General features: G+C 50.3%; 1 protein-coding gene across 3 annotated transcripts in view; it reads right to left on the reverse strand.

Annotated features, from left to right (window-relative positions):
• Positions 1 to 2,445: 2,445 nt before the first annotated feature.
• PPP1R1B (protein phosphatase 1 regulatory inhibitor subunit 1B) overlaps positions 2,446 to 12,076 on the reverse strand; it is a 52,913-nt gene continuing 43,282 nt past the window's right edge. For 2 of the 3 annotated variants that reach the window (XM_006022594.3, XM_025202912.1), the window contains 3 exons: positions 6,195 to 6,266; positions 4,974 to 5,123; positions 2,446 to 4,173 (listed from right to left, as the gene is read on the reverse strand). In XM_006022594.3, coding sequence (XP_006022656.1) covers positions 4,070 to 4,173; positions 4,974 to 5,123; positions 6,195 to 6,266 — 326 coding nt within the window. In that variant the 3' untranslated portion in view covers positions 2,446 to 4,069. The remainder of the gene's footprint in view (positions 4,174 to 4,973; positions 5,124 to 6,194; positions 6,267 to 12,076) is intronic. The other variant, XM_014519430.2, reaches the window with a different exon arrangement.

Below are 12,076 nucleotides of genomic sequence, written 5' to 3' on the forward strand. Positions count from 1 at the left end.
TTGGCTTCTCCAGGCCTAGGGGTCACTGGAGGCGTCCGCCCCCCGTGTCGAGCTCAGTGCCCAGCTGGGAGCCCTCGGCCGCAGCAGGCCGTGGTTGGCAGTCTGCCTGCCTGAGCAGGGCGAGCTGCGAGCCCCGGAGCTGGCCCCAGGACCGGTCGGAGCTGGGTGGGGCGAAGGGGACACACGAAACAGAAGGTGGCTGATGGGACCGGCAGCTCTGCCTGCCCAGAGACCGCCTGGGCTTCCGGCAGCTTCCATTTTCCCTCCGTCTCCTGCTTCATGCACCTCAGGGCTGGTCTCTCCTCACAGTGTAGTCTTCCTGAGCCTGGCCTTGGCCTTGGCCTTGCCTGGCAAAGGCAAGTTGGTTTCTGTAGACGACGGTACATGAGAGCCATCCGGCCAGTGTCGCATCCAGCCACCCTCAGTTCCCGAGAATGAGCGCCTGGGTGTGCTTTTACAGAAGGCGCAGCCTTTGGCACAGGTCCAGTCTGTAGTGCAAGGGAGATGTCTTAACTATCCAGCTGCTCCCTTTCCCACCTTGCTTCCATTGGGGTACGTCAGTAATGCTTCTTGTATCTTAGTATCATAGTACTTAGGGTTGGAAGGGACCTAAACAGATTATCAAGTCTGACCCCCTGCCCCAGGCAGGAACTGGTGCTGGGGTCATATCACCCCAGCCAAATGTTTGTCCAGCCTCCTCTTGAAGACCCCCAAGGTAGGAGAGAGCACCACCTCCCTTGGGAGCCTGTTCCAGAGCCTGGCAGCCCTAACTGTAAAGTAAGAGGAGTGAGGAGAGTAGCAAAAGTGGAGTAACAGAGCAGGAACAAGGCCCTCTGAGGCTGAGGTAGCAAAATACAGGCACAGACAGGGATTCAGAGGACTATGTTTGTGGCTTTCGGTGTACAGTTGGGAACCATTTCTAGAGAGGCAACAAAGCCGGGATGGAAAGTTCTTGGAAGAAACTGGTGGAGATCAGTGAAGGTTGCGTGGGGCTGTGGTTAGAGGCACAAGTTTGGGAGTCAGGAAACGCTCACCTGCCTGATCTCGGTCACTTCACCTTTGTCCCAAATCTGCGTTCTCTCAGTGGCAGTACGGTTAGCGAGCCAACTGCCTGCTGAGTCAAAATTTCCATCCTAGAAATGCATGCAACCTGCCAGCATACCTCAACAGCCCAGGACAAGTCCTTACAAGCCAGTCATGGGCCTGCAGGAAGGGATCAGGGGAGGGAACAGGCCTGTGTTGATTAGCAAACGCAAATTGCATTTGTTAATGGTGCGAAGCTAGCCTTTGTCTCAGCATCAGGGTGGATGCCAGGACCCCACGTCTTATTCACTTCCATGTAGAAAGTCAGCGGCTGGAAGGAGAGTACAGCTGGCTTTGCTCCCCTTTAGCAACAATGCCTTTGCTGTGAGTGGATCCAATATCACCCTAAGTGAAACCAGTTATTGTACAAACACAGAAGTGCCTGCTTAAGCAGGCAACAGGGGGAAGTCAAACCTGTGTAATTAAAGCAGACCGAGGTACATAGCAAGGGAGGGATTAAATGGACTAATAAGCTCCTCAAAGTAAATCAATAGCCTCCTGCTTGCTTGCTGGTGCTTTTAGGATAGCAAAATACTCAAGAAGGGATTAGGTTGGTGGTGGACATGTTTACAGATCTGTTTACAAGATGGGCAGTGTGAAGGGATAGGGGCCAACTGGCTCTGATAGGTTTGGATTCTGTGATTATTGAATACAGCCTCATGTGCCGTGGGTTTTAAGTGGGTACCAATAGGTTCTCCAGAAGGCATGGGAAATAAAGGGTTACAGATAGTGTCAGATCTGGGTTCCTGGTCCTACTTTTGCCTACTTTAGCTGTGGAAGTGATTACCATCCAAACCTAACAGCTGTGCATTCCTATCTCTGTCACCACTGCCCAGGACAATGACTGAAAAGTCTTGGGGCTTGATAGCTCCTCTCTTAGCCTAAAGCAGAACTTGATGGGGCAGCATAAGGAAACCTTGCTGCAGCCCATCCTGCACTGACCCTACTTCCTTGTTTTTCCCTCCTGGTGGGGAGTTCCTTCCAGGTGCACCCCCCTGCTATCTCCCAAGAACCTGCTCTTTAACCACCCAGCACTGTAGTGGCTCCAGGGCCTACCCCCTTCTTCCTATCTCTGTCTCTGCAGCCATAATCAGTCTTGGAAACATGAGAGTCATACCCAAGCCTCTTCCTTACCAGGAAGAAGCCTGGGTCACTCCACCACCCTCATAATTGGATGACACCTTCGTGTACTTACAGCACCTGTGATGAGTCTGCTTCTTGGTTTGCTGCTGGGCACTAGATGGGACAAAGAAGACTGTCCAGCCTACTGTTCCTGATCCAGGATCCTTTTCTCTTTCATCTTTTTCTCTTCCCCTGTCCCTCCTCTTCCCCACCCCCAATAAAACAGTCTGCAAATATTTATGTACAAAGCTTTATTACAGCAGATCTGATCTGGAGCACAGAAAGGCATTGCTCAATACAGGATCAAAGGGTGTATATATAGAGAGAGAGAGAAAGAAAGAGACAGCTAAACTATGCTTAAGAACCTGCCTCTTGTTCACAGCCCCCGGTAGGGACCACATAACCATGGAGAAAGGTGTTTGGCAAGTTTGGGATTTGGCAAACAAGAACTATCTGCATTTTCCACAACAAAAACTATTTGCATTTTCCACAGCAGCATTCCCTTTAAGTCGCCAGTTCAAATCCAGCTCAAGACTATTATAAGCTGTTTGGTAGCCCTCTGTGAAGTGGTCATGCCCCAAAAAATCCCCATTGTTGGCACTGCTTGGCTTTCTTTTAGGGGCACTGCTGCCAGCAGAGAGGCCAAGGAGACTGCACTCCCATCTCCCTCACTAGAGACTGGGCCCTTTGCAGATCTAGGTTGGAGGCACGTTGGTGGGAGAAGCTTGCACTTCCACTTTGCCCTGCAGATCTAACCCAAGGATTTCAAGTCTCCAGGGCTGTCAACCAACATCATGGTTTGACCTCACTTTTAATCAAGTGAGGTCCAACAGGTCAGCAGTATAATTAACTTGCCTTTCATTGCTGCTTCACATTTTAAAATAGTCCCTCCTGGTCTTTCTCCCTTCTGTGATATTGTGATATCACTGGAGTCCTACTCTGCTCTGCTGAAAGTCCTGGAGATACATGGATGTTCTACAAATTTTCTATTCTGTTCAGCCCCATCCAGTGAGCTCTGGGTGTCCCCTTGCCCCACAGAGCTGGACTTCACTCCAGTGCTCCTTTCTTGCTCCTTCAGAGAACCTCAGAAGCTTTGATGAAATATTCAAACCAACAGGACTAAAGACTAGACCAACGACCCTCTGTGGGGAATGAGTTCTCATTAGTGCATCCCAAAGCACCTCCGTATAGACCGGGATCTCACAGTCCAGGGTAGGTCATGTTAAAAAACAGCTCGGAGGCCGATGGATCTCAGGTCTGCTTCAGGCGTCTCCATCACATGGGGTGCTGTCACCAGCATAAGTTACCTCCCACCCTGCCATGGTGGGTCTCTGTCGGTGAGACCAAGGACTGACTGGACCAAAGAGACTGAACTTCTCAAAGGAAGGCTTTGCCTTTAGGGCTGAAGCACATTGACAAGCTTGCACTACTGCCTTCCATGCTGCACGGGGTCATGCAATTGTCTCCCAGGGAAGGGGTGGAAGCTTCATTGTTTGGCACGCTTACGGGTAGATTGGACAAAGCACTAGGAAATGGACAACAGGAAATAGATCCTGCAGTGGCCACTCAATCTGGGATAGCATACACTGCAATAGAGCAAGGACTTCTCCATTGCTATCATCTAGAGGTGGACATGCAGAGGCTTTCAATCATCTGCCAAGCTTGCGTCATTCGCCAGTGCTAAACTCATTTAATAGAGACAAACCATTGGCAGGAGACAGAGAAATCAAAGAGAAGAGAATAGAAGGGGGAGGAAAGGGAGGAAATGCAGCCATTAAGGAAAGAGAATCCAGACTGGGGCATGGGAAGATGAGAGCACTCCATCCCTGGGGTGGCCCCCTCCACCTTCCTCCTGCCTCCTGAACTAACTGGTGCCACCCAGAGGGGAGGAAGGAGTGTGGCTCTCCATGTTAATAGGGTGTAGGGCTGTCTCAACAAAGCCAACTTGTCTTCGCTCTTTGGCAGGTCCTGGAGAGGGAAAAAGAAAAGCAACAGGTGAGCACCCCAGGGCAGGGATTACTTAATTAAGCATTACTGGTTTGCTGAGTCTCTCATGTACCAAGGTTTGGGTCTTTAACTGGGAACATGAGGAGCAATAACAATAACTCTGTGCTTCCCCATGCTAAGACCCCTTCTCTAGAAGACAGAACTTAACTTCCAAACAACCACTCTCATTCACAAAATGCCTGCCATTTGCAATCCAAAGGCAAAACTGTCTGGAGGATGAGGAGGGAAAATTCAGTCCACAGACCCCACAAAGTAAGCTCTAGACTCAGTCTGAGACAAATTCCTAGCATGTAGTTATTAAAGGTCCACATAGCAGAATCAGGTTGTTAACCAGAGCTTGTTACAGCCAATTTCCAGCTTGGGGAAAGCCACTCTGCTGAGCTGAGGTTCACCCCATGGTTCCAACAGGATACAAGATTCTTCTTCACTTTATGTTCCCAGTTAATAATTACTGTGCACTGTTAAAATCATAGCTACATCCCTCCCCTCAGAGCTGACTGCACCACAGGGTGGGGATATGGTCCTGTATTTTCCTTTCCATGCATCAGTTGATCTTTCTTCAATGAATGCATGTGAAGTTGTCCAAGATCCTCACACACAGTTTGGTGCCCCAAAGTGGGATGGAGTGTGGTTTGGCTCTACAGTACCTGGCTGCACTGCTAGACTGTACAACCAGCAACCAATCAGTTCTGTAGTTACTCCTGTTTTTCAACATCCTTCCCCTCCTCCTCCATCCCTGCTTCTCTGACTGGGGATGTTACCGCTTGCAGGAGGATTGTCCTGCTCCATTTCTGGTTCCTGGTCCTCTGTCCCTGCTCCTTCAGCATCTTCAGGTATTTCAGATTCAGCAAGCGGTTTCAGTCCATCCCCAAGGTCATCTACGCCCCCAGCAAAGGACACCTTCTGGCCACCTATTGGAAGCAAGCACAGCTAGGTCTGTCCAATGAAGAGCATCTCCAGTAAAAGGGGTCAAGGCAACAAGCAGCAAACCAGGTGAGTTCTTTGAAATGTTACAATTCAGTGAAATCCTACACCCTGATTACAGATCAAGTCCAAGGCAGCTCCAGATCCAAGCCCTCCTCCCTCCAAAATTAACACTGGGTTCCTCTAGAAAAAACTTTCCCTCTTCACTTCCCCCCTACCCCAAGCTCCAAACTTCTTCTGAGCCAACCCAGCAACTTACACATGCGGGGGGAACCAGGCGCAGCTGGGAGGTTAATGCAAGACCTTGGGGAGTCAAAAAAGGCCACCGATTTGCAGGTGGGGGTGCCCGTTTCTGGTGGCTGATTGTCAGAGGGAGGAGGGGAGCAAAGAGAAGGGGAATCAGGTGGATGCGTTGATGGATGCAAACAACTTGTTGCCTGCAAGCAACATTCTCTGGGCCTTGTTACACATTAATTTTGCATGACTCCAGGAGCTCTTAACCCTGCACGTTAACACCTTTAAGTGTGTTAAAGCACTCTTATGTGGCTCAAAGTTATGCTACTCCAGGCCACCATTATCTCTTGATCTGGGTGACCTAGCTCCTGTTCCACATAACCCAGTCACTCCCCACAGATGTTCGGCTCAAGTTGAAGGTGTGACTGCAAGCTAGCACTAAGCCAATCAACGTTTGTGTGGCTCACAGTGTAACGTGTAACAAGGCCCTCTGAAAACTAGACTCAAGCCCTCACAGGACAGGCTGCTTGTAGACCGGTGACCGCCCAAGCAAATTTTAGCCTTGATGGTTCTCGATGCCAAGTGCAGAATGGCACATTCATGGCTTGGACCCAAATGATTCTGAGGCTTCCAAAAAGAAAGATGGACCTAGACAATGCCTGGGATTGCTGTCATGCCAGCTAAACCAGGCATGTGACAGATACCCCCACTCCCCACCCATAAAGGAAACAGCCTGACCCCAACCCCAGAGGCCCAGGGGGGTACCCAGCCCTGGCACTGAATCACCAGCAATCTCCCATTGCTGCTGCACAGGCAGAGATTACCTTTTCTTTTGTGTGACTTGGAGATGGCTGGGTAGACACGTGGCTCTGACGCCTTGGTCTTGTTTCCTGGGGCTTCTCAGGGGGGCAGCAATGAATAAGGAAAAGAATAAGACACGCATTGCACAAAATCCCCAGTGGAAATACAAACGGGCAGGACAAACAAACCAGCGAGGGGTCCAGACTGTCATCGGAGCTCTGTATGGCCCAGATCAGTAACCTGGCAGGGGGACAGGGCAGCCCCCTGTGCTGCTAAGCTGAACAGTGTGGCATGGTTACCATCTCTTGGCATCAATCAGGGACAGCACAATTACACTGGCAAAGCTACGGCAACACAGCATTAGGTGATCCATTGCTTCATGAGAGCCCTGACTGCTACAAAGACTGTGTTCGGGGGAGGGAAGAAAGAGCTCACAAGAGATTCTTCTCTGGTTTACACTGGTGTATATCCTGATCAACTCCCCTACAGTCAACCGTGTGGTGCTGAATTTATGTCAGTGTTGCTGAGTGGAGAATCAGGCTGGTAAGAACTTTGCAGCTAAGATGTTTGTGGATCTCTTAACAACTTTGCACTGCAATTGGGGGATGTTGCATATTCTCATGGTGCCCTTGGTTCAAGGGCAACAGACTGTGGCTCTGTCTTTGGTTTCCACATAGCAAGGGATCCACATGTGCCCCACATCAAACGTATCCCCCTTGCACCTGAGTTATGTCAGCTTTTACTAGATGGTTTCATAAGCAGGGAGAAGGAATTCAGGTTTCTGTTATTTCTCTGTTCAAATAGCTCTCTCCCCCTTTTCTTTAGATAGGAGTGTTCAATCCCTGGCCTGTGGGCCAGATCCAGCCCCTGATGCTGTGTCATCCAGCCTGTCGGGGCTTCCCATGGTGGCACCACTTCCCTTCTACCAAATTTCCAAATCCAGACAGAGCCCCGATCTTGGTGTCTGGGGACAGGTGGGGGTGGCACAAGTTGCCAGGGTCCTATCCTAGCATACAAGGGTGCTTCTGGACCCCAGGGCCAAATCCCTGCACCCAATGCCCTATGCAGGCACACAAAGCCTGATCCTTGTAGGCAGAGCTCAATCTGGCCCACAGACTGGTCTAGTGCCACTCACCTAGCCCACAGGGCCAAAAACTTGAACACCACTACTCTAGACCATTAATGTAAGGAACCCAAATGCAACCAGTCTGAACTAAAGCCTGTGAGCTGAATCAGAGATGCGTACACTTTTGGGATAGCCCATAAAGCGCACCTCTGCCCTGCCTGACTTCAGACTAACACAGCTAACTACTTCTGTCTATTCAGAAGAACACGTTTGATCAACCCCACCGTGCACACACAGAGCTTCACAGGTTGGAGGCAGGAAAGGAAAAAATGGTCTTTGCAACAGAGCTGCCTCTGGTTTGAGATAAGCAAACAGCTATTAAACAGAGTCCTACGGTTCTCACGGGATGCTTTCAGTGCAGGGCTAAGGCAGGTTCTTCACTGTGTGCTGCCTCTGACTGCCCTTCTTCCCACATGTACAGTCTTTGCACCAGCGGGCTGTGGTGTTTTACATCACAGCTCCATGGTTCCCCTGAGATCAAGGCACCTTGCAGTGTGGGTGTAGGCCAGAGTACTCACGTGCTGACAGCTCTCCCATGCCTTCTTCCACCCCTTGTGCCGAAAAGACAAGTTTTCCTACAAACCACTGGGAAACACTCCTAGAGGGGTTCAGCTTTCTGTTTCACATAGAACTATGGGTTATGCCCCCAGAAGCTCTCATAATATACTCATAGCTGCATGCAGGTAGGTCAGAGTGGTGTGAGTAGGGCTTTGCTTTGTGCCTTGGGCTAAGCTAATCCCCTGCTCATGCACTGACCAGCTGAGTTAACTCTGCAGGGAAGAAAAATCCACAAAAGTCACATCCTGGCTTCAGCCTACCCTGCTGCCTGAATAGCAATACAGAGTGAAACTGTTTAGTTTCCTTATGCGTGTAACAGCATCCCCCTTTCGGCCACGGGGCTGTTAACACTTGCACTCCTGACACAATACAGTCCAAAAAGGACACAGGAATTTCAAGTGGCACCAACCAGAAGAGTTAAATAGATCATTTATTTTTATACAAATCCTTTTAGTTCTATTCTTCCAAGGAGTTATTAGTAACACAGAGAAGGAGACAGCTGGCCACAGGCTGATCTCAGTTCAACCAGTATAAATCTGCAATAGTCCCAGACAAATACTAGCACAAGTCTAGCAGAATTTGTCCCACTGCATGTTGTAACCATACACCAGGGGCCAGTAATTCCAGAGCTTCCACCAACTGGTCTAGTTTTACCCAAGGGAAAATGACAGCGGATAACTCCCCTTTCAACACACAACAGCACTGGCCAAATCAACATCCTCCTGTCGTAGAAGAGTGGCAAGAGTGACGAATGGGAGTGCAAAGGGGCACCATTACAGAGCCTGCTGGACCAACAGATCCTGCAGATCTGGCTCCGAGAGTTACTTAGCCCAGCCTGTGCTGCTTATCCTGCTGCGCTCCATCTGCCCCCTACACAAATGTGCACCCCTCCCCCCCCCAGATTCTTCACCATCTCTGAAACCCCTGGATCTTGTGTTCACAGGAGGCCTGGACGCCAACGCAGGTGTGAAACACCACACCCTTACCAACGTGAGAGACGCAGCCGCGATGACATGTGCCTCCTGCCTCGATAAAATTTCTCTCGGTTGCAATCACCAGCTTTCCAGCACCTCTCAAGCTTAGCAGCACAGTGGGAAATGTGCCTGCCTGCTCAGGAAGGAGTGAGATCCTGTGAAAAGCAGCATCAGCTGTTTCCCAGATTTGGCTTGAACCTCTTTTCCTCTCCCCCAACCTACCCCCTCCACCCCTTTCATTTAAAGAGCCTTATTCCCTATCCATCCATGAGAGGGCGCCATGCCCATACTGGATAGATGCTTCAGCCCTCTGGGCTGGGATGTAGTATGGCTTCCAGTGGGAAAGAGAGTTATAGATTCATAGATTCCTAGAGTCCGAAGGGACCTCAGTGGGCCATCTAGTCCGACCCGCTGCCCCTGGCAGGCAAGGAAACACCAACCCTGAAGTGAGCTGAGGGGTGCAAAAAGCCATCTGGGGAGTGATCAGTTCCTAGAGCAAGGTCAGGACAGCTGGCTTAGCCAATGCTCTGTCTGCAGAGCCCTAATCAGATTCATACTCTTTGTCATTATCTGGATGCAGCCAAGGTGCCGCTGTTACCAAGGGAAGATGGGGGTGGACTCTCTGCCTCCCCACCACCAATTTGGGGTGGCTTAGATCACTTTTGCAGCCATCTAATGGCTGTTTGGTGGCCTGAGTCTGGCAGGTCTCAGCTAGGTTGCAAATCAGACAGCTAACACTACCACTGGCCCCACTTGCACCCTTTGCTCCCAAAGGACCAGCACTGAGCAGGTCCTGAGGATCAAGTGCCCTTGAGTCATCCCAGTGATGCACCAGGTTGGCTTGCAGACCCAGTAGGCCTGATTGCCCAATGCCTTGTTCAGTTGTAGGGGCTCTGCAGGCTTTAACAGGGGTTCAGGAAACCTGTAGTCTCCTCTGCTCTGCCACTGATTTTCCAAGTGACCTTGGGCAAGTCACTTCCCCTCACTGTACCTCCCTTCCCTCTTCCTCCCCTTCATCTGTCTAATCTGTTTGATTGTCAGCAACTGGGGGCAGAAAGTTTTCTTATATGTACAGCACCTAGCGCAATGGGACCCTAATTTCCCTGGAGGCCTTTGGTGCTACTATAAGGCACGTACACAACACGGTCCATCTGCAGCAGCTACTTCTGATTCTTTCAAGCTCTCCTTCCATTATGATGCTTACTGGTCACAGACTGTGTGATGTACAATTTGGGGCATCTGGCATTTGTCCTTTTGTTAACGTTTCAGGTATTTTGTCTGTAAGATTGCATGCATTTGTTTATAACTCTCTCCCTACCACAACTTCCTTTGTGACTTGTCTTAGACTGTAAGGCCATTGGGACAAATGCCAAGGATTTATGCAGGGCTCATTGAAGCAGGGCCCTGATCCTGAGCAGGACTTGCAAACATCACTGTAGCACAAACCTGAAATGGCCCTGCTATGACCACTCAGATGCCCTACTGATGAATACATCCTAAGCTCTCTGGCAGATTTAATGAGAGGCATGCTGGCAGAGCTCTGTGGGCTATGGGATACTCATGAATTGAAAAGCATGGGGCTGCTATAAGATTAGGACAGCTGGGCATCAGCAGAACTACATGCAAGGGAAGAGTTTGGGCCTAGGGGAGCAGGGGACTGCACATAAGGAGTGAGGGACATCAGGAGCTTGGCATGTGGGGAGGCCTAATGTAGAATCTGAACCAGCTAGTCACCCTGACCCTCCTTCCCCATCCTCACTGCCCAGCACAGGAGTCACATTGCCCAGAGCCAGAAGGCTGCAGGGTCTATTTCTCCATATTGATCTTGCAGGGGAAAGAGACAGCCCATTCCCAACTCCCTTCCACACCCACTTCCCAAATTTAACCAGACCAAAAATCCCCCAAAACACAACGGACAAAAAAGTGGGCAGATGAATGGGCTGGGGTGTCTCTTTCTGATCCAGTGCCAAGGCACCAAGCTCCCATTCCTTTTGTGCCAAGCAACAGAGATGGTTTCCTAGGTGACTGACGGCTCTTTGTGCCGAGTAAGCATGGGGCGGAGTGGGATATTTACAGGTTTCTCCCTAGCAGCAGAGGCATTAAATGAAGAGATATTTCTGTATTCACAGCAGGCCCCAGCAAGTAGGATCCAGGAAACTTGGGGAGGGCGAGGGGAGGGCAGGGAGGAAGCAGGAGGAAGGGAGATGGGAAGTGAACCAGACCTTTAAAGATGACTCTGTTAACCTCCCACCTGCTTTGAGCCTGCCCACCCCCTTGACCTCCATACTCCAATCCTGGAGAAACCGTCCTGGACTACAGCAAATGAGTAATATTTTCCTTCTCAAATATTCCCCAGTGTCCCCGCCCCATCACCTCCCTCCTGGGTTAAAAGGAGGAACTGTGACAGTTTTCAAATATCTGAAGGGCAATTATAGAGAGACTGGAGATGGGCTTTTCTCTGTGGCCACAGAGAACAGGACTAGGAGCAACAGCCTCAAGCTTCAGCAGGGTTTATCTTGGAGATTAAGAAGAACTTTCTGACGACGAGGGTGGTCAAACACTGGAACAGGCCACCTAGAGAAATTGTGGAATCTCCATCCTCGGCAGCTTTCAAGGGCAGGTTGGACAGACACTTGGCTGGGATGGTTTAGTCAGGGACGATCTTGTCTTGAGTAGGGGGCTGGATCAAATGACCTCATGAGATCCCTTCCAGCCCTAGTTTCCTATGATCCTTTCCACAAATGTCCTAGAAAAACCCATGTTCTACCCCTGCCCTAATAGAGTCTACCTGGGGGCCTCAGACAACCTGCTTCCTATCCCTCTGATTCTGATGTGCTAGCATTGCCCACTCTACCGTACTCCAGAGCGCGCTGACTGCACCAGCCGCCCACACCCCCCTTCCTCCTCTCCCCCACCTCATCTAGCCTCCTCAGCCTGGCTCTCACTCACCACAGCACCTATGGGAACCAACACGGTGAGCCCTGCACTCCAGGGCTCACTCCAGGGCACTGTGCTTGGAGACCGCTTTCTTTTAATCGTGGATCTCAGCAGTTCAAGGCCAACAATGTGCCTTTGGAAATGTCCATCTGCCCTCCTACCTGGAGAATAGACTCAAGCTCTTCTAGGGGGTCAAATATATAAAAACAGGAGTTGTTTGGAAGGCCAGGAGTCTTGTGCTAAGGAACAGGAGATTGGTGTTGACATCTGACCAGGAGGTTAGGGAATATTACGGTTCTCAGGTAGGGAA

This window comes from Alligator sinensis, unplaced genomic scaffold (assembly GCF_000455745.1).
Source record: "Alligator sinensis unplaced genomic scaffold, ASM45574v1 scaffold886_1, whole genome shotgun sequence".
Taxonomy (NCBI): domain Eukaryota; kingdom Metazoa; phylum Chordata; order Crocodylia; family Alligatoridae; genus Alligator; species Alligator sinensis.